The 23,280-nt window shown below is 41.9% G+C and overlaps 1 protein-coding gene across 1 annotated transcript in view; it reads left to right on the top strand.

Moving 5' to 3' along the window:
- T265_00814 (hypothetical protein) overlaps positions 1-23,280 on the top strand; it is a gene marked incomplete at both ends in the record, with an annotated part of 182,196 nt that overhangs the window by 4,716 nt on the left and 154,200 nt on the right. The window contains one exon of the mRNA XM_009164686.1: positions 8,773-8,835. Coding sequence (XP_009162950.1) covers positions 8,773-8,835 — 63 coding nt within the window. The remainder of the gene's footprint in view (positions 1-8,772; positions 8,836-23,280) is intronic.

Genomic DNA, 23,280 nt, shown 5'->3' with positions numbered 1-23,280 from the left:
TTGGTAGTGTGAGGAGATTTGGGATTTTTGTGGAGATTTCGTCCTGTAAGTGAAGCCAATCTATGCTGAAAAGCCGAGGAGCACTGTGCAGCTGTTCCATCCTTATTGGGAATCATCAGTAGTGCGCATCTCACGAAACTCGTGGCTGAACGGTTAAGTGTTCACACTACTAGCCGGGAGGTCGCGGGTTCGAGACTCTTAGGAGTTTCGTGAGATGCGCACTATTGATGATTCCCAAATAAGGATGAAACAGCTGTACAGTGCTTCTCGGCTTTTCAGCATAGATTGGCTTCACTTACAGGAAGAAATCTCCACAAAAATCCCAAATCTCCTCACACTAACAATCTCGTGAACTATTGGAGCTGATTACCAGAGATTTCCCACCGAATATTTAGTTGCGGAAAAACCAACGTTTCCCTCTTCTGTGGCTGCAGTAACATTTTGTGGGTGGGGTTTGATATATCTGATGGGAAACGGGTGTATAAATTTAGGGTTTCTGGTCAAGGTTACTTAATAACGAGAGCTCTTGACCAAAGTTATCGTGGGTGTGTTAATGTCTGGTTTGTCGTGACTGGTAACTTGCGAACCTTGAGCAGTCTACGAGTGTGCTATCTTGATGCAATTATGTGTGCTTGAGTGGTTGCCGATACTGGAGTAGTTTCTACAGGCTATTTCTAGCTCAGAGATATGACGTAAATTCGGTCGCTCCCAACGCATAACCATCCAGCTGGATTGCACTCTGAAAGGGGGATTTTGGTTGGATACATCCCGATTGAGAAAACCAATTTTTGACAATGTTTGATTTCAGATTGAATGGAGGTAACCATCAGGTGAGAGTTACACTTGGCTGATAAGCACTTTAATTTCAGTCAGAACACGGATGGCCACATAATATTCCCAGATCATTTTTATCATTTTTCATTTACTTGACAGCCAGGATTATTCAAAAAATAGTTTTGAACTTGGACGTTTAAGCATGTTGTTAATTTTTCTGTTGAGGTTAAGATCTCTGAGGACAAAAATTCGGTGAGTTGCGTTTGAAGAAGAAACTGCCTCTTGACCTCATCACGGACTCGTATTCTCACTATATAGGCTACGTACTGTCAGAAAGCGTGACGGCCTTTTACTTTACCATAATTCGTGACCATTAGCAGCATATTGGTGTCTGAAGGTTTAGAAACTATACTTAATCTACTCCGTGCAAGCCTGAGGCGAATAGCTATCATTTTGGTTTAAGCATGACACTACTCATACATCTGCTGAAAATTCTTCGACAGCCTGCAACCTGCCTTGTCCTCTTTCGAAAAAGTCTGGTGAGAATCGGTAGATTTATTCATGGGTAACATTTCGCTTTTGACACAAAAGCTTCTTCAGGTCAAGTGACTAGGTTCCGAGGTTGGTTGAGAATTAAGACGGAAGGAGAACCAATCAGCTAAGTTAAGCTAAATCTCCGTTGGGTGTCGGCCGAGGGATTTTAGTGTGTTAGAGTGGTTGAACAAGTGTTGGGCCGATGAGGAAACCTACATGTGTTTGGGTTCAGTCTAGGGTCTAGTGATTCTGGTTCGGATCATCTGATGGTTCCCCTTGAGCGTCGTTTGAACCTTCTGTCCGTCTGTGTGGAGGAGCTAGTGCAAAGATAGTCGTGTAAGCGGGATGCTGTGACCTTTGTTCGGGTTGGGATTTCCACCCCCACACCCCGGTCTTTTGCTAATGATTCCACGTGGATTGACAACCACACAGTCACGTGTTAACTCGGCTTACCTAAGACCGCTTTCCATTTCCACACCCCCGATTCTTTTCACGCTGTGATGCCTAGTAATTTCCACCACCTCGGCTCTCAGCCTCTATGGTGTGAACGCAGTCCCCGTCTTAAAACTTACACGTTTTTCAGATCTATTCTGTCCCGTGTCTAAGGCATGTACCGCCATCGCTGAGTCTTTGGCCAGCGTTTGGTATTCTGCATTCCTTGGTGGTTTGTTTATCCTTCTTTTATGCTCACCAGTTCTGGTGTGCAATTCCCTGGCAGTTTGTCTCATGTAAACCTTAATGCAATCGCTGCAGTTAATTTTATACACGCAACCCCTAGTCCTTTCAACTGGCAAGGGAATTTTCAATTGCACCAAAACTGAGTGTAGCGTTTTTCCCTTCTGGCTTGGTTCAACAGTCTTCGAATACCCTCCGATGTTCCTGCTGTGCTAACCCATTCGTTACTGGGTTCAGATACTGGAGCGAATATCTTTCTTACTTGACGTTTAATCAAACTCACTTTGTATCCTGTTTCTTGAAGTCTTTTGGCGATCTCGATTTGAGCTGCCGTTCGGCCGATCTCTTCTGTGCGCAGCGCTCTGACACGACGAAACATCGATGAGACAATACTGGCGTACACGGACTTTGGGTGTGCAGATGAGTAGCTTAAGACGGTTACTGTGTCTGTTGGTTTCTGCTAGGTTGTTATTTTTAATTTCCCACCAACCTTATGTGTTATACGGTCCCTCGGCCAACACCCAACAAAGATTTAGCTTGACTTAGCTGATTGGTTCTCCTTCCGCCTTAAATCCCGATCAACCTCGGAGCTTAGTCACTTGGCCTGAAGAAGCTTTTGTGTCAAAAGCGAAACGTTGCCCAGCGATAAATCTACCGATTGTCACCGAACTCAATCGGTTCCAAGTATTTTTCGGCGTTGTCCTTCTTTGGATTCCTCATGTAGGGGTAGTCACCCAGCTTCCGTCAACCCTATTTTCTACTGGAATCAAAGTTGGACAGTTTGAAAAATGCCCCCATTAGTATACACATGTGGGTTCGACAAGACCCAACTGAATTCAGGAGCGGATGCTCGTGGCCGAAGGGTTGTGCGTTCGGACTTGTGGTTGGGGGTTCGTGGGTTTGAGACTCACTAGAGTTTCGGGAGATGTGCACCACTGATGATTCCAAACAAGAATGAAACATCTGTGCTGCGCTTCTGGACTTTTTAGCATATATTATCTTTCACCAGAAATCCCTAAATATATCGATATTTTTCGTCGTTATCCCTTGAACTGACTAGTAGTCATAAGTGAATGATATGACTCGGATTAATGCGTGCAAATGTTTTTGACTCCACAAAATTCGAAGGACTGGTCCTTTTCATTGTGGGGATCTTACCTGCAATAAAATTCCTGGCAAGTGGGCATGTCTACAGAACGCTAAATGTTGCTGCATACGCAGGTGTGATTTCACTCACTCATTGCACTGTGGGATAGGTGTGCTCTTATTCACTCAATGGTTGGGCTGGTCAAAATCGGTCAGACCAACGGTTCGGGGTTGGAATAATACACGAATCGTTTCATTGGCACCAGAGAACAATCCTTACCGCCTCCTGGTTAACAGATATAAGTTTGCTTGTGCTGGTCTTCATTGGAATTTGGAAGTTGGACAGTCTGTCAACAAAGAGATCTTATTTCAGATCAGCCATAGGCACTGAAGTTCGGGACGAATGATGAGTCGGAACAAGCTAGTTGAGAACAACTCAGAATAGTGAATTACATGAAAGATTTAACCAGCCTGAAAGTCCTAAATCGTTTTGTTTCTCTAAAATTTACCAGTCAGTTGTCTCCTATAATCTGAATGCAACAAATCGGTCGTGCAGGGAAAATTTTGCCTGGCATCGCTGTTTGAGAAACCATCTGTGGGACTTTTTTAGGAGCAATCTACCAACGCCACCTTCTGTAAGTAAATGATTCCCCCTTCCCTGGTCCAATCTTTCGAGACTGGGACCGAAACAAAATTTGTCTAATGTCATATTCTGGACAGGAACTAATTTTCCGCTGGTTGATCACGGATGAATTTCGCGCCTTCTGAATGCCCTCTAATACTATTCAGAAACTTTCGAAAAATGGGCTTCTGTTAGATGAAACGATTAAATTTTGTGTTTTACTTCCAAACATAACAGATTAGCTTGAAAATCCTACAACGAATAACGAAACGGAAATATGCTCAGCCATTTGTCTGCTTCAGGACTTGGAAAAATTTGATCTACCTGAGTCTTCTTATGGAATCTGGTGCAACAGCTTCGAGTATACTACTTAGAGAAGATATTACACTGACTCCTTTTTAAAAAGGACACTTTAAAGACTTGTTTCAGAATATTGGCTTTGGCAGGTAACGACTGATATCCCAATCAACAGCAGACAGTTTTGAAAGCCTTATGTAGAGGTTACACAGGCGAAAACATATTGCGGGGTCACAAAACTTTTCTAGAGGCCTTTTATTTCTTGGGGATTGGTTGACGGGTTGGAGCATCTCTATGGTCTTTGATAGTTCCTGCGTAAGTAAATACAGTGAAAATTAATTCACAACACGTAGATAACCAAATGATAAATAACGAACCGAATGATTTTGTCGACAGCATTTGTTTATTTACTGACAAGTAGTGCTCCATCGAAAGAGGGCTAAAAATCTGTTTCAAACATTCGAAAAAGTATAATTGCAGCTGATTTCCAAATGATTTATGTAAGAATACTGATTCCTTTAAAACAGTTTCTTGTTAAGTTAAAAACTTTATGTCGTTTCATCCAAAGTACCAAAAACTTCTGCAAAATTTCCCTGCGTTTTTCATTATCTTATTTGTCTTCAGTTTCGCTGACCTGTCGGTTGTTCCCCTCAGTCCTTTCAAAGATCAGTACTGCGTTGAATGTCGGCCTACAATATTCATGAAATGATGATAAGTCGCCTGTTCTCATCCAGGAAAACGGACCTGTAAGTCATTCTCACGCTTGTGTAGTTCTGTTTTTCGCTAAAACTTTCGTGAAGGATCAAGCAATTTTCAGGTCTGGTTTCAGTTACGTGGACCCCAGATGCCATTATCTGCCTCCACTCATTAATTTATGCCCGTAAGCCGGGTCAGCGCTTAAGGTTGTAGTTCAACTGACACTACAACATCTAGTGCTACTTCATGAATCTATAGTACACTGTAGAAGATATCGTCACGGCGGCCACTGTGGCAACAAGAAGATGCAGTGAAGGTTGTGATCTGTCCAGGTAGGAGAAGACTGATATAAAATGATCAATAACAGAGTGATGGAGGTGATAGGACATTTGTCAGCCTACAAAGGACAAGATGTGATGGTGACATTATGAAGGACTGCAAGAAGGGGTCACTTTTCATTGGGGCTGCACTCTACATTGAAACAACATGAATTTCAACAAACATACTAATTTGCATATCAATGTGGTATTCACGATATACTCAAATGAATCTCCCGTTTATGGTGTTTACAAGATGTGATGGTGACATTATGAAGGACTGCAAGAAGGGGTCACTTTTCATTGGGGCTGCACTCTACATTGAAACAACATGAATTTCAACAAACATACTAATTTGCATATCAATGTGGTATTCACGATATACTCAAATGAATCTCCCGTTTATGGTGTTTAACTGAATGTGCTGCACAAAGACCGCCTCACGTTTCAGTTGGTACGATGCTCGAGATATTTCAGTATACTTTCATAAAGTAAACCACTCACAATGTTGCACCATCGCGCGTTTGGCTTACCAGATTGCCGAATGTGCTAGAGCATTTTCGTAGGTTTTGGTCCGAACTGCGGTGACCAAAGCAAGGTGCTACCAAGACACTGGCAAGTCTAGCTGTCTGGTATATTCATAAAGTCAAGACAGACCCTGTAGGCCTAATTTATCCGGCGGATAACAGTGTATCTACTGGTCGCCGATCAATCCGCAGAGACCAGCAATCGCTATAGATCCAGCTCCTTGAGCCTTCAGGATGATGACCGAAAGTCTCGCAATCCTCAGCTCCCTGGTCTGAAGATGGTGATCAGTGAACTGAAGAACACCACTTCTCATTGTCTTCCATCGAGCCATCGATTTCTCTGCTTTTGCCTCCCAATTCATTGGATCTATGTCAGCAGCCTTTAGAATTTCGTGCACAGCATCCAGATATGGACGCTTTCGTCTGACAGGATTTCGTTATTTTATTTTATTCTATTTCGTATTCTCGTTGCTGTCCATTAGGGCACACACCTATCTTCTATACCCATCTGGTTATGCTCAATCAACCCCAACAGAAAATGGCTCGTTATAAAAGGTTTATTAGTGCGACGAAATACACAATGGGGGTGGATTGAGTCAATCTCAGAAATTATTTAAATATATTCTATCTCATGGTCACTGCTTAGCAAGAATTTCGGACAATCCAAAGATTTTACCATTCATATTTAGTAGAACCCTGCTGGTGTCATGTCTAGTCATGTCTGAAAAGATTGGATGATGATCCTCCGTGTGCACTAACTGTATGTGTCTGTTTTGGTTCGTGTCTTTTCTCCAAAGATGACCTGACAGTTGCAAGGATCAAATGTCGCTGCACCAGGACCGAAACTAGACAACTGTGACTCGCCGCCACCAACAGGAACACACATTTGTCGCCTAACTAATGATAATGAATCTGTCGAACTATTTTAACATGAGCATTCAGATGGATGAAAATATAGTTTTTCGGCGGATGGGATTCATAGACTGACGTTAGGATAAGGCTGAGCGGGGTTAGGTAAGGGAAGACCGCAACAGTGTTTAATTCGTTTCACACTAGCGGGTAGGTAAAATGTGTTCTGAGGGCTACAGAAACGGGATGCCCATGGCTATCTGACTACTGCAAAGTACACCGGCATCAGATGAAGATAGGAATGGTGGAGTCCTTGAATCAAGTCAGTCGAGCGGCGAATGAGTGACTTGTTTTCTTCCTACATTTTACCGGTGTACTGGAATGCTGATATACAGTCACAGAAACATTTCAGACCCCGGTAACCCGAATCATTTGATATCCTGTGAGCCGAGGATTTAGGCTTTTGTCGCCTACAGTGCGATGGTAGTTACGTGACGAAAGAACAATCTGCTATGAAGGGGTACCATTTGGCGACACTTTGAGTTTAGGTTACAGTTGTGCCTGAAGTTTTTGCTACCAGTACCACTAGCCATCATCTATGTACTATACGCCATTTATATGACGAAATTGGCACATCATGAATTGCGGACAATCAGGAGAAAGTAAGTCGTTTTGGTGAAGTGTGTAATGCAACCGCTCTTCACACAATGTACCAATAGATAAGAGATAAAAACGCGTCAAAACAGGATAATTTCGCGACACAGGAAATATTCTAAATTATAGCGCGGTGTTATCAGTTTCGTACTTCATCTACCGGTTATTACAATTAAAATTAAGGGTAGATTCGTTTAACCATCAAAAGTCATAAACTTCGGACTTATGTAAAATAACCAGTGGCTTGAGTATCATTGATCGTCCATACCACTTCACATTTTCTCACGTACTGATACAAGCATGGCAGTGCCCCTTATGTTTTGGGGATCTGTTGTCACGTGATGCATGTCATTTTAAAGAGATCATAATGTGTGATCTATTGACTTATTTTACGCTCAAGCACCTGACGATTGAGGTGTGTCAGACCTATTACATGAACATGTCCAGAATTTTGGACTAACTGTCAGTAGATAACTGTCCTGTAATTTCTTTTCTGTTTGGAGAACGAAAAACCTCATTGAACACTTGAGGATGAATGGTCGTTCAGTAAATAAAGCAAGCTTCTTGCCTTTCAGAACAATCCCTGCAGGTTGCCAGGGTAACAAGAAGCTTACTAATCATCAATACACGCCGATGACTGACTGCATAAGACGAGTTTACTTAAATATCTCATCGGTTTCCAGGTGAAAACGCCCCAGTGTTTCTTCGGAGGAACAGCTTTAAAATCCAGATACAATTGAGGATGGAGAAACTGAAAGTTTATTCACAAAGGAAACTACTCACAAGGTTGCTGAAAACTCTTCGACAGCCCACGACCGGTTTCGCCCTTTTTGGCGCCCATCAGGTAGGCGCAGTCCCTGAGTTTCCATCAACCTTATGTTCCACTTGAACCTAAATTGGACTGTTTTTCGAGAAATACAATCATTTGCAAATCAATTTGGTTTTCACGATAGACTCAACTCAACCTTGTGAGTAGTTTCCTTTATGAAAATACACTGGGATATCTCGAATATCGTGCCAACTGGAACATGAGGAGGCCTGTGTGCAGCATATTGAGTTGTAGAGTACAATAAACGAGAGATTCAGTTGAGTCTCTCGTGAAAACCAAGTTGATTTGCAAATGAGTGCATTTCTTGAAAGACTGAAACCATATTGTCACAATCCCGAGGTGTATGATGTCTGCTTTATGACATTAAACCGAACGTCTAATATGTATAACACACACTTCTTACACGTTATCCACGAATATCCACTTATGCGAACATTAGCACTGTAAGTTATAAGATTTGTATACTGCCAACACACAAGAGGAAACGGTCTTGTTGTTAGCACGCTTATGGTTAGTTTAACTACCGTTATTGTTCTAGTGATAAGAATCAGTTGGGTTCAAATTGCCCAGAAGTTGAAAACATGACATCAGCATCTTTTGTAAAAGACCTCAAGTTGAACAAAGTCCATATTCCTCTACATTCCAACTCCTTGTAAAAATAAATTTGTACTTCACGTTGATTGTGAAATTTTCACTAATCAGTATGATTCCGTCGTAGGAATTAAATTTTAGCTTCTGTGGCTTTGCGAACTACTATTTACTAATAGCATCCTAAAGCAACGAGGTGCTTATTTCAATAAAATCGGGAGTAACTCACGAAGGTAAATGCATATAGTTGTTGTGGCTGTTCACACCGGACGGACAAAGATTGTTTACCAAGTGAGACACTGTTGATTTTGGGTTTTAATTCAGGTAAGGGATGTGTACTATTCAGTTACAGTCTCAGAGACTTCGGTTCGGTTCCCTGAGAGTAAGGTGAGCTTACCTAGGGAGCTGCCATACGAATGAGACAAACGAAACGAAGCCCAAGTTTTAGAGAACATTTTTACCACTCTCGCATCTTCTACTCAAATCCCTTGGTCGGGAAAGGACGTTTCTGATGGGCCGGAGACTCGCGGGCCACTTGTGAGACGCATATGCGAATGACCAGTTCAGCTTCCATTTTGAGAGTTTCTGTGCCTCGTAATTTGCAATAATTTATTGGGGTGTTTTTAGTGCATCTGGACTAGTTGACCCATGGAAGCACTTGGGTCACACATTACCCTTGCAAACAACGATGGAGGTTTTATTCCCCTGACACTTGTCGAAAAGATGTAAAATCCAATTACGTACACATTCCAAGGAAATCTGACCAAATTTTACAGAGCTTAAAAAAATCGTTCAGCTGTAGCACCCTTTCGGTGCCCAGCTGCCATACCACCAGAAAGATGCACAAGGGCTGTGGTACTGCCAGGTTGCTGAAGCCTAGACAGGGAGAGTCGAGAGACAGAGATCGGGTTCGAACCACTAACTTTCCGGTCATTAAATTTGCGTTTTAACCAACTGAGCCCTTTTCCCGCTTTAAAGAGCCTAATTAACAGGCAAACCTCCCTTTCTTACTGATTTTCCTCAAGATAAAAAAAGGATTTTTCGGTGACCGTTCGGTTTGCGGTTCACACCATTTGATCCTCAGATCTTCCGTTTATCATCCAGTCTAAATAGTTTGCGGAAATAAGTTTGGTTTATTCGACAGACGGTAAGATCAAAAATCATATCCAGCTGCACTGTGTTAAGGCGTCTTCTCGGCTTAACAGGCAGAAGATCCGATGGGTAAACAAGTTAGCGACTTGCTTCTGGTCTCCGGGGTTTGCACATTCTTTCGGGTCTTATGTGATTGAGTGATCTTTCATGGTCATCTACAAATCTTCACGAGAACGAGAGGTTTTGTTCATGGGCAACAACAGTGTGGAGAAAGAATTTAAAAGAGCCTGTTGAGTTGGCTGAGCAAGTGCAATGGGAAATCTCACCACGATCAAGTACACAGTTGTTATGAAAACAGATATTCAGAGCAAGGTATCTAAGGCTCTATTGTGTGAATATTGTTGATATCGTTTTGGTCAAGATGGTTTTTCGAGCAAAACTGCACATGATATTAACGAGTTGCTCTGTGACGAAGGTGGAGGGCAGTTGTTGGCGTCATATGCTGTGCAGCGAGAGATTTACGGATCTAATTTTTTTGAGTCAAGATAACTGTCAAGCATAATTAAACCAAATTTGCAACTTTCGTGCCATACGACTACTGAAGTGAAATTGAGAGAACAGGCAAAAAAGATCTCATGAATTGAATATTAGCCCGTGTATGATTTAGCGATTCAGGATTGACGAATGCAGTCTAGCTAATTCTTGAGGCTGGAAAGAGACTTTACCTGGGGGAATATTTGTGTACTTTTATGCTGAATCCTCGAGGAAAGTGCTGCCCTAAAAAATTAACACAGCACATCCGATGACCTTTCTCAATTTACAGTTGTGATTTGTGTTGCGCGGGTCATCTATCGGACGGGTCGCAAATCTTTCCACTCTAGTAAGTCGTCTCATTTGTCCTCTGCGCCAGTTTCGTTCACCAGAATACTGTCCTGTATGGAAGTAATCTCTGAGGGGTCGTATGCACGAAGGGAAAAGTACCGTTTCAAAAAAAAACTGCAGGTTCACGATCAATGGATTGACTTACTTGGACCGTGAAAGCTTCCATTTTAAAAACTCCCCTTTTCCAAAGGAACCCGCTCTTCGGCTTGCATCTCTGGCCCACTTGAGTCTCCACAAGCTCTTGATGTATGTACTTTTGATATGCATTTCTTGGTATACTGGTATAAAAATATGTATAATCCTTTTTAAATAGTTTGAATACGATAGAGCTCATCAACCAGAAACCGGTGAATAGGAGACATACCTGATTTCGGATATATTTCCGCCCTCCACATGGGTGTGTTATTTAAATTTTCAAAAGAATTGGGAACATTCTTCCAGACCAGACAGAAAATTCTAAAAGGAGCGGAAACCGCCTAAATGCAGGCCGTTTAACATCAAAGCCTCTGGTTTTCCAGTCAAACTTGCCCTCCTTTCGATGGGTGATTTTTTGCTTGCGCTGGGCTATCAGCATTCAAACCGATTCATTTCGCCTCCGGCCTGTTTTGTCACTGAGGGATCGCTTTCATGACCCATCATCGGCTTAATCAAATGACGATTGTTTGTTTGTGCGTTTGCGCATCGAGGGTCGGACTTTTGTCTCTGAGGTTGCTTTCATGTAAGTCGTTATGACCAGAAGCATACACACTGGGCAGAGCTTACCTACTCCTTATTACTCCAACTTTCCTTCATTGCAAAAAATAAACCAAGTGGATACACAACCGTGTAGCACTGATCTCAGTGCTAGAGTGAATCACAGTCATTCTTAACTCAGTAAGTAACCAGATACATCGAAATTGCCAATGAATGAAGCAGGGAACTTTGGATTGGAGGTTATGCGGATGAAAACCGATTGTTTGATCATGGGATAGTTTAAATTAGCTGTAAGTAATTAAGCCGTAAATTCATTCTGTCCTGGTTAAATTGAAAAAATCCTCAAAAAGACAGAGCTTGATATGATAGAGTGGATAATTGCAGCACGTGAGAGCAGATACGAAAGCCTGACTGAAGAAACGTAGTAATATCCTTGCTAGTCAGTTCTAAAAACGTTTCGATTTTGCAGGAGAAGGCGAAGAAGTTGGGAAGCAAGATCGGATGCATATCTTCCGCTGCCAGTGATGAATTTTTAACCAAAGCGGCTGAAACAGCAGAGGGTAACACTAGACTGAAGATTTGCTCCCATTAGAGCTCATCAGCAGTGTGTATCCAGTGGCTTGGCCGAGTCTGAACTTCACACATCTGAAATATGAGGTGAGCATTTTAACAGTACTCCACCAGCGCATGCTGGACTCATCCGAATTGAGTTAGTGAGCGCTGGAGTGAGGTACGTGGGACTTCTGACGCCTCGAACGACGACCAAGTAGCATTTCTCTGTTGTATCCACCACTCAGAACTTCCAAGTCAGGTAGCGCCACAGAAGCTTGAAACATACTGGACAAATTTGATTTCAGATGTTGGTGGTTGCGGGATTTTGCAGAATACATAATCACATTTCCGTCCTTTGAGCAATCGTCCTGGTATCGACCTAACCATGTCCTTTCATGGCATGTTCATCAAAATTGATGTTCTAAAACATAAAGAAGCTAGGTCCACGCACCTTTGACACACTAGTGACCAATTTGCAGCAGGCTATGTCCCAGTTAAAGTCTAAAATGGCTTGTGGCCCTGAACTTGTACCGGCGCTTTTGTTCGGATTATGTGTGAATATCCTAAGGAAACCAGTTGCAGCTTTGCATCGATAGAAACATACCTAAGCGCTGAAGGATAACCTAGAAGAGGAATATCGTAGGTTAGAAGCTCATTTGAAATTACAAAAAATCGTAACTCCTTGAAATCTGAAGATATTTCCTGGTTCAGTACAAGTAAGCAATGTTAGTTAAAACCCTACAGACGGCTTGTGAGCATCTTTTTTGCGCTAAAATACCTCATACTACCCGATGACAATTTGGTCGAATTGTTTTCAAAATTCGATGAACTGTTTCTTTTGCTGCTCGATTGTGAGAAATACACGTTTCTAAATGCATTAATTTGTACTCCTGTCTACTGAGGTTTGGTTTTACAGTTCGATCCGCTTATTTTTAAAACGAAGCTCATTTCCATACGCTAGGGTCAATGAAACATTTCTCCTAGTGCATCACCGATTATCAAGGTCAGTTTCATAATTAAACATCAAAACTGGCCCCGGAAAAACATGCTGAATGGTAGATAACCTCGTCTACTTCTTTTATACATCAGCTGATCCACTTTTGGCATGTAGCTCAAAAACGACTACAGAAATACCATATATCGGAATTCTGTGATGTAGTAGATGATTCCGTATATTAGCAATATTACCGGGCCGCGGTACGCTGCCATCAGGCTTCCTAGTTAAAGTTGATTTTCACAATAAAGCGTCAAGCTGTAACATCATTTCGACGGATTGCTTTCATGCCACCCGAAGGATACTGCTAAACGGCTGAGATGCAGAGGTTGATTTTGAACCACTGGCGCTCTGGTCTTTATCTTTGCGCCCTAACCACTGAGCTGCTTGAGGTATTCACAAACCGTTGTGTTCATTTATCCAAAGATTATATTGACGTCTTTGTTAGCACCTTTAAGTGCACTTAACAGGTTGCATAAAGCTATTCTTGAGTTGATTCCTTTCAGATTCACTGACCTTTCCAACTTTTACCCATTGGATAGGCAATCGCATGCTAATTTGCTGTTCTGAAACGCCTTCTGATAGTGAATAAGATCTATCATATGATTTAAGCGACTCCACTGAGTTTTGGTTGAAGTCCCTAGTTCTTCATACACTGTTTTGGAGTAGTTCAACTCAGAGTTTGTAGATACAGCCAAAGTGTAAATATTTGGTTTTTGCGACTTTTTCGTTTCACCATCACCTGGAAAAACCATCGCGATTTTATGGTAAACAACTTCATCAAATGCTCCGTTCGTCTGAGGGTTAGATGTCAGTCTTCCCCCATGCTTCAGCACCCTAAATGAGAATTTGAACGGTAACTGGGTTGTTGTCAATCAAAAGTGACAGGATTTCAAGCTGCAATGCTGTCACTTGCCTCTTGGACTGATGGTGGTACCGAGTTTCCTTCATTTTGGTTGACCTACTGGTATACTTGTCCGAAAACGATGCAACAACGTGGTCGCAAATTGTGACGTTACAAAAACCGCTATGAGTTCCCATTAAGGTCTGACAAAATTTTCAAGCCTTTGAGTTCTTTGGGGAATACTATGCATTACAAAAGTGCGATGATAACTTTTGAACGAAAGTTCACTATCCAGCCTGCCATAACGTGTATAATGCATAATAGGTGGTATGTCCTAAGTTCGAAATGCTGTCTGATGTGAAAGTCTGGGACCGTATCACCGAGGTCGTCCTTTTCCACAATCAGGCAGAAACTCATCCATATGATACAACCGCTCGTTTCACAACATTGTTATTATGCCATCTGATAATGCGAAGACAGTGAGAAGGCCCACTTGGATCCTCACGGACACCTAACAAACATGCCACACGAAAACTTTATGGCCAAATAAAGCCTGCATGGGATAAAAAAGCAAAATTAAGAGAAGTCTATGAGACGCTTCAAGGCACATGAAACGGCGCCTAAATACTTAGCCCCAAAAAGCACAAAGGTTACAAGTGGCTCAGCAAATTAATTAGGGTCACTCCCTACAATTCTCTAAGGATAGAAGGAGATAATCAATAGTTTCATTTGTAAGTCCTACAGGTTTCCGGACTCCCGGGTCTGTGGTCAAATGACGTGCACCCAATATCTAAAGAAAATGCAACAAATGATAACAATTACTGTTTTGTTAAGTTGCTTTTGTGTTTTTTTGCAAAGGTGTCTGTTATGAACTTGACAATGAGCAAAGAACTCAATAAACTTGGAATAAAATTCCACACCTCAATTTTTACGAGCGAAGTCAGGTGTTGTTTGCCAAGTACCTTCAAGTCATCTCAGCAAGGTCGAGTGAGCCACGTAATAACAGGCAGAATATTCATTTCCTCTGGGGCAAAGTCCATCGTTCTGATTACGCATGGAAATAAAACGTTACCAGTTAATGAAATAGAACGAAGAGACTCCAAAGCTAAGATGACGCAAACAAAGTTTCTGGGAATTCCTTTGGTTGCCAAAAGCATTTCAGCTTGGTAATTATGATTAAAATCAATCCAATTCAATTCGTTTTGTAGGCGATGAAGGTAAAAATTCGAAAGTGTCAAATATTTACGGTGAATTACTCTGTATCCGTTAGATCGTTCTGCTGAGGTATGTTGGCATTAAATGACGCAGTATGTCTGATATAGTGAAGAGCCTCCATTTTTTCAGTATGTGCATAATGCACTCTATAACCTTTATGGTAAGATTAGGATAGTTTACTCGCTATCCCAAAATTTTTAGTGACCGGAAAAGAATGTGGATCCTACGCCACTAGAAATGGATTCGAAATGTTCTTACGAGCGTGCGGCATCCCCTACGTCCGGCCAAAATCTTGGATATCCCACTCGGGATCATTTGCTTACATCTAAGAATCCTTATCAAAACAAATCACAAAATTTCTAGACAAATTTTAGGAGACTGGCGCTATTCTGACAGAAGTTACAGTAAACAGTGAAGAATTCATGATCCTATAACGGCCAGGAAAGAATAATCCATCGATTTTACCTGAACCGCGATTGTGCTGTCAAGATAACTAGGAAACATCATTTAGTGGAACACGAAAGATTCTCCATTTTACATTCTTTCCTACTTACTTACTTTCTAGAAAGGTAGCGATTGTGGTTAGCAGTTACTGAAATCTACAGTTGGGATAGGTTATCCAATTTGCAAAAGTTGTCGGGAGGTGGTCTTGTCGGAGGAAATGTTATATTCAAGCGCATATTCAGCAACAGTTCAAATAATATAGGCAAGTATGTCAGCGCGCAACGGATGGATCAACTGAGTACACCTTATTGACGGTTCAATCTCAGACAGTATAAAATTTGCTTTACTTTGGCTATGGGTCATGCCCTTAATCCCTAATGAACGCAAATGTGCCAAACGCCTAAAAAACAATCTATCAGTCCTCACTCAAAAGTTGGGGCGGTTTGGCTTCATTAGCAGGATTTCTAAATCGAAAAAATACCAGATGTGAGATTAAACCGGTAATTAAGATCTAAACCGTCTTAATACTCGATACGACAAGATCATGGTTGCATTTCTGCAAGCACGAAAAAAGATGTCAGGTAACAGAAGCTATATGACATAAAGGATAACGTGAAAGAGAGAGACCAATAAAACACCGCTCCGGGAGGACGCATATGGTACGACAACAAATCAGGAAAGACCGGCAAAGTGCCGTGGAAATTACGACCTCTCACCTTCCGATGACACGCGCATTGACAGGAAGAGTGAAGGCCAAATTTAACTCAGCAATCTCACCGTGGTTCACGCTGCTACACGCACCATAAAATGATGACAGTGACAAAACATACGAGTGTTATATTGCTCAAATTATCATGGGTGGTTCCTGCTAATGACACTAAAGAAACCACTGACAATATCACAAGACCCATCCTAGCACTGTCTCGCCGAAACTTCCGAATATCTATTCAAACCAATAATAATAGCCATGGTGTCTGAGAAAACCAAGTTCCCAAGACTTTGTCCTCATTCCGAAAAAACGTATTGTTGGTTATTCCTGTGGGAGAATGATACATTCGAAAAATGGTACGAGCGGATGGGTGGAAACAGTTTTATTGGGGAATGTTCGTGAAAAACCCTCCTCCATCAGCACGTGAAACAGGATAGCTTTGCCAAACAACATGTTTCCGATGCAATCGAATGTTTCTAACCCCATGCGTTTAGTTATCTGGAGAACTGCCGGTCAACTCACAAATGGGCTGAGAAACAAGTGCCAAACTCCCGGCTATCGGTGAACGCCCAACAAAAAATGATTGCAAAAGCAGCAGGCTACGTGGGTGATGCGCAGCTTACGTAGAAGGATGCGAGGAAAGTCCATTATGTTGGACGTGGGACGGGAGTGCCTTGGTTCCGTAGACCACCGCGCACGGACCCTAATGACATTACCATCAACACGGGTGAGAATGTGAGTGCATTTAATAAGCCGTTCTCGTCTGACAGCATAATTTCTATGGTGTCGGTAACGGGTTACTCACTGAGGCTGGAAGTGCGCTTTTGTTGCACGTTGGATTGATATAGGGTCTACCCACCCAGGTTGCTTTTGGTCGACTACCATTTGGTTGGACAGAACTATTGTCTTTTGTTTTGACCTACCTTCTGCTTAATGGGTGTTTGTGTAGCCTGGGAACTTGACTTCTGCGGTCTTCCTCCGTGGCCTTTGCTCGTTTGCTTCAACTAAGTGTGCGGTTCATTCTTACCTTTGATTGGTACCCCAGGCTGACTCAGTGTTACCACTGGGTTGGTGATCCATCACACGTAGAGCTGCCTCGGGTTGAATAAATCCTTCCAGGACAATCATGTTTTTGGGAATTTCATATCGTACAATTGCGTCCTGTGATCTCCACGTTTTACAGAGTAAACGTGCGTCGTTACTGATATTCATCTGCAGAGATGAGAGATAGTGGATCGCGTCACTCGACAGCTGCTTTGTGTTCATTTGCCCATGTGAAAGGTTTGATTCCAAGCAAGCCTTGCAAGACTTGTCGTTCAACCGGTACGCGATGTATTCCAGGAGAACGGATAGACCAGAGTTTTTGTAAATAAGAAGACCACACCCTGAGAGCTACAGAGTTATGAAGTTCGAGCGACTAAAATGACTGGTGCTTCCCAACATATTCTTTAGGATTAGGAAGCTGCTGCAGACAATATTCATATGTCACATGATCGGCGAACAGACCAGGAACATAAATAGTCCACCCAATTCACTTATATCACGAGACAGCCTCAGTGAGTAACCCGTTACCGACACCATAGAAATTATGCTGTCAGACGAGAACGGCTTATTAAATGCACTCACATTCTCACCCGTGTTGATGGTAATGTCATTAGGGTCCGTGCGCGGTGGTCTACGGAACCAAGGCACTCCCGTCCCACGTCCAACATAATGGACTTTCCTCGCATCCTTCTACGTAAGCTGCGCATCACCCACGTAGCCTGCTGCTTTTGCAATCATTTTTTGTTGGGCGTTCACCGATAGCCGGGAGTTTGGCACTTGTTTCTCAGCCCATTTGTGAGTTGACCGGCAGTTCTCCAGATAACTAAACGCATGGGGTTAGAAACATTCGATTGCATCGGAAACATGTTGTTTGGCAAAGCTATCCTGTTTCACGTGCTGATGGAGGAGGGTTTTTCACGAACATTCCCCAATAAAACTGTTTCCACCCATCCGCTCGTACCATTTTTCGAATGTATCATTCTCCCACAGGAATAACCAACAATACGTTTTTTCGGAATGAGGACAAAGTCTTGGGAACTTGGTTTTCTCAGACACCATGGCTATTATTATTGGTTTGAATAGATATTCGGAAGTTTCGGCGAGACAGTGCTAGGATGGGTCTTGTGATATTGTCAGTGGTTTCTTTAGTGTCATTAGCAGGAACCACCCATGATAATTTGAGCAATATAACACTCGTATGTTTTGTCACTGTCATCATTTTATGGTGCGTGTAGCAGCGTGAACCACGGTGAGATTGCTGAGTTAAATTTGGCCTTCACTCTTCCTGTCAATGCGCGTGTCATCGGAAGGTGAGAGGTCGTAATTTCCACGGCACTTTGCCGGTCTTTCCTGATTTGTTGTCGTACCATATGCGTCCTCCCGTAGCGGTGTTCTTTTGCCCTCACTTTCCTGTTTTCCTCTGATCATTATCTATGATTTTTGTGTCCCAAATGAACGTTTTGGTAATATTTGTGGTGCTTTCGCTGAGCACTACTCTGCGGTTTTCTTCATTTTTTTTCTTCATTTGGTGTTTTGCCGGCGGATTTTTTTTGCATAGCGGCACGCCTCTTGATTTTCTATTCCTGATTCTTCCGACTCTGTAGAATGTCCTTGTTTAGCGGAGACACTTTGATTTCCCTTTTGTTTTTTTGCCATGGTCGATTTGTGGGTCTGGTAATCTGCTGTGTTTAGCTGTAGTTGTTGAAATTTATTTCCGTATTTTGGACTGCTTCTCCTTTGCAAGTGATTCTGATATCTTTGAGTAGTTCGGTGCACTTGCTTACGGGCACACACAGTGGACGACAAGCAGTTTGTAGACACGCTGTTCCCACAGCCAATGCCCGGTAATTCCATTTCGGGTGCCATCGATTTGTCAGGTTGATTATCTATTTGTTTAAAAATTTCTTTTCGGCTCTAGTTGTACAGAATTTAAATTGAGCTTTGAAATATTTTACTTGAGTATAACAGGCGAAATAGATTTCAAGAAAGTGTCTAACCATGTTTTTCATGCATTTCTCCAAAGTTTCAGCACAGGTTTGACTGAAGCCATGCTTGAAATTGTATGATTGCTAGCGGCATTTGAACTGTCGTTAAAAGTTATCTGTTTTTTAGTCAGGCAAGTTCGGTCTGCTTCGTACTTCGGTAAGCAAATTCGCGAGGTCGTAGAATGGTTGGCTGTTGGTCTGCTGGCCGGGACCGGCATTTTCTTTCAAACGTTTCATCATTAATTGAAGAGACGTTAATACCCGCTGATGATATATCTATGACTTGTGACGAAATGTCAGCAAGCAAAACACTGGTCTCGGTGAACGGAACAACAGCCACCTTATATACAACGAATTTTCCTCTCATAGATTTGCCGACACTTTGGCCTATGTTACAAAATTTGTGAGGGACCGGAATAATTGATGAAGTTAACCTGAGACATTCGGGGTAGTAGCTGGCTGAGACAGCTGGATCACACTAGTTCAGGGCATTGCTTCCAGTCAGAAGATACGAAAATTTCCTAAAGATGATTTTGATGTCAGCAAACATATGAAAACCAGACTCCACTGTTTCAAAAGTATTCTCGTTTTGGTTGTTGGTCTGTTCGCCAAGCTTGGTAGTTGGATTGCAAACGTTTCGTCACCAATCGAGGTGACATCGTCAGTGCAAGGTTGAGTGGATATCAACTCAACCCTGCACTGACGATGTCCATTCGATTGGTGATGAAAAGTTTGCAATTCAACTGCCAAGCTCGGCGAACAGACCAACAACCAAGCAGCGCACCCGAGCTACCTACATTCCACAACATTACTATAATCTCTCTATCTTTCTTTTTGCAACTTATTTAAGCTTGTCGGAATGTACTGGGACATCAAAACTTGCTATTTTTTCTGAATGGAAAAGTGCTTCATTTTTGAATACTCCTGACAGTATAATAATTTAATGTATTCTTCACGTTCACTTACCAACACGTATAATTTTCCACGTAGCAGTGTTGAAAGTTTATATGTGAATCATTGTTATACCGTTCAATTTCTCTTTAAGTGAAACGTCTCAAGTAAGGATTATGCAGACCAGCTGCCACATGCACATGTACCATTGCATGGTTTGCCTTGGAACTGCCCGTAAAAAATTTCAAGCGGAACAACGAAGACGATTGTAATGAATAATCCCTTTATTTAGGAGGAAATAGTAAACCAATTCACTCATAAATTACACCAAAGGACCTTATTCAACTCACGTTTGGCTTAGTTAATTGGTTGTGCACAGTTTGATTCAAAGCTTTTGTCGTCATTAAATCGTTGTGTACTGCTTTTTCATCGATGAACAAATTGTAGAGACAGACGGTCTCCAAGTAATCTAATGAAGTACCTAGCTTGAATTAGGATCGTGGGCAGGCTCTGAATAAAATAGATTTATCTGATCAACATACCATGTATTTGTTTTGGGAAAAGAAAAAAAATACTTTTTTACCATCGCCATTCTTTGTAAGGGTTTGTTCACAGATCCAAGGTTGTAAATTTCCCACAACCATTGGGTACAACCTTGGTAATAATCGTGAGTCCGAAAAATGGATCGGACAAGGTTAGATAAAACGGGGTGAGGTTGCTTCGCAACGAGAATGAAACGACCCGGCTTTGTTAGTTCTCCCTCGCCTCAGTGGTGGCTAACAAGTCTAAGATTACGTAGAAAAGATGACTCCTGCTGACAGCTCTGAAGTTTCGGCTTTTAGCCTGTGGGATACAGACATGCCCTATACAGGCGTCACCACAGGGTTTGCCGAAGGCGATCAACTTGGCAAGTATTTTGAGAACCGTCTATTCATTCTGTACACTTGCAAAACCAGAAACGTCTAAAATCTCTACACTATTCACAAGGGGGTTGTTACGTTCGTAAGAGCTTGCGTTCAGAAAAGTATGGCTTTGATTACCACAACATATACAGATACATACAGATACAGCTCATTGGGAGTATATTGGGCGTACTTGCTTTGCTTCTAGTAACCCGACTATTTTTAAGTTACCTCTATTTTCAGGCTGATAACGTGACAGGCCGAATATATATATATATATATATATATATATATATAAACCCACTGATAGATTTTTACAAATGTATAAAAATAACACTGCTAACCGGCAGATCAGATTCAGATACTAATTTTTCAAGCAGCCTGTACTGTATATAGACGTCTGACACACGACTGTTGTTGAGTTACTTTGTAGGCATTGTATGAGTGGGCTGTTTTTTAAGAGCTATGCCTGTCGTGGGCACCATCATCAACTGGCTTATGGATACTCAATGCCATGTTCATTCATTGGCATTGTATCACTCGTTATGTGTTAATGAAACAATGGGGGTCTAGAAGTTTCTTATCGATGCTTAGACCTGTTTGAAACAACCAAATTATGTTATCTAGTCACAATGGGAAGTATTGTTGACGTTTAGTCTACTTCAGCTATCTAATTATACAAGTCTGATTTCTCAACTGCGACGGTTTAGCCAAGACTATTGTGATCGGATGTGGATAATTGATTTTTACCAAAGAATTTGAAAATAACCCACAGATCTGTTGGGCACACCAACCCGTTTGCTATTCCAACCAAATAAGGCACGTATTCCGGACAAATTTTGTTTAACTCGTTTGCAAAATATTTCAGAAATTTTGTCGACTCAGTAAAGAAAGTAGTTCACGCGAGGCAAGTTGGATGAATATTCGAAACGATAGGGGAAGACAACACATGAATACAAAAAACCCTGTCAAGTTTGAGTGGGATTTCTCACTAGAGATCACTGACAAGGCACTAAGGCCCCTTCTCCAAACGACGCTAACATTTGCAATCAAACTGCGATCCTGGGAATTGTATGGCAAGTACACTGGGCTATGGACTTTATTTTTTTTGCATTGAGCGTTTTCCAACTTGTAGGGCTTGTACAAACTACCTGTTTTAAGCCCACGAAGGCCGTCCCTTTAGTTCTGCTTTCGCAAAGGTCATACTGGCCTCCAATTCCAGGTCACAGTTTAGGACTACAGTTGAAAGAGAGACTACGGGCAGCAGCCCTTTTGCCTTGTATGCTGGTCTTCCACTAGCTTGTTGTTTCTAATTTGATGAAATAAGGGTTTGCACCTGGTCTTTTACTCTAAACTGAAGCTTGTGCTGTCGGAGTGTGCTGCAACTTACTGCCTGAATACTACATTGTATCTCGTTAACTGGAAACATATGACTGTTGAATTCGTGAGTGTACCGTTCTTTGGGCGATTTGGTGTGTATTATATTGTAAGGCAGGACATACACAACTCTTCGGAAGGCTCTTTTTCCAAGCGAGGCTGCGTGTTTCTTGGCACATTGGCTAACAGGAAATCAGTTGACCTCTATTGCAAGTAATACTGCGATTTGGTACCATTTCGTGTGCTGTTTATGTGGTATTATAAGTGATTCAGTTACAATATGATAATATTGTTGTTATTCCGAGACTTGTGTTTTATATGTGGCACACACATTATTTATAACATAAGAAGCACAAACTATAATCCCGGACATTTGATTCTCACAGTGACGCCACTATTGATCATTTGGATGATATTATATCCGACGTCAAATTGAGGAAAGCCGGCTTATCACCGGCATCTGCATGTTTGATGACTGATGCTATTCTCTCGAACGGCATCGGCAAAAGAAGCTCGAATGCAGCACCAACTTTGGCCCTAAGCAATTCATCTTTGTGTTGCTCTCACTGTGTTCAAGCCTTCAGCACATTCATAACTAGTGGCCAGCGGATATGATCTAATGCCAGCTTTCCAAACTACTAACGTAGAGCTCCAGTCTTGGCCTGATGATCGGGCATGACTGATGTAACGATACTTTGGGTCGCAATGGCTGGAACCCCAACCCTTGTATGTTTTTTTATGAACTTAATCAAGGCTCAAATCCAGTTGACAAAGCAGCAAGATAGATCATACTTCAGAATTTTTATTTTCCAGGACAGATTTAACAACTTCATTAAAACCGTTCATACTGGGATGAAAGCCTGGGTGCAAAGAGCGTTGCTGTTGTCCTTCGTTTAGAAGATTTCGTAATCAGTAAACTACTGAAGTCATACGAACTTATTTCACACTCGATGGACCTCATTTTCAGCAAGTAAATATGGAGTTGGACATTCGGACTTATTTCACCCTCTCGAATCTCATCTTAGATTTCGTTCTTACTTCTTCATTTTGGTTGACACTGCACATAATGAAGTATTCCACTGTGACGGCTCCATTCCATAAACACTTGCAACCTATGGTCGTTGGCTTGTTCACTGAGCTGGTCAATTTGGTTGCAAACGTTTCATCACCAATCGAGGTGATATCATCAGTGCGTAGTTGTGCGCACA

The sequence above is a fragment of the Opisthorchis viverrini genome (assembly GCF_000715545.1).
Source record: "Opisthorchis viverrini unplaced genomic scaffold opera_v5_8, whole genome shotgun sequence".
Taxonomy (NCBI): Eukaryota; Metazoa; Platyhelminthes; class Trematoda; order Opisthorchiida; family Opisthorchiidae; genus Opisthorchis; species Opisthorchis viverrini.
The sequence above is the reverse complement of the archived record's forward strand: the minus strand, read 5'-3'. Positions and strand labels throughout refer to the sequence as shown.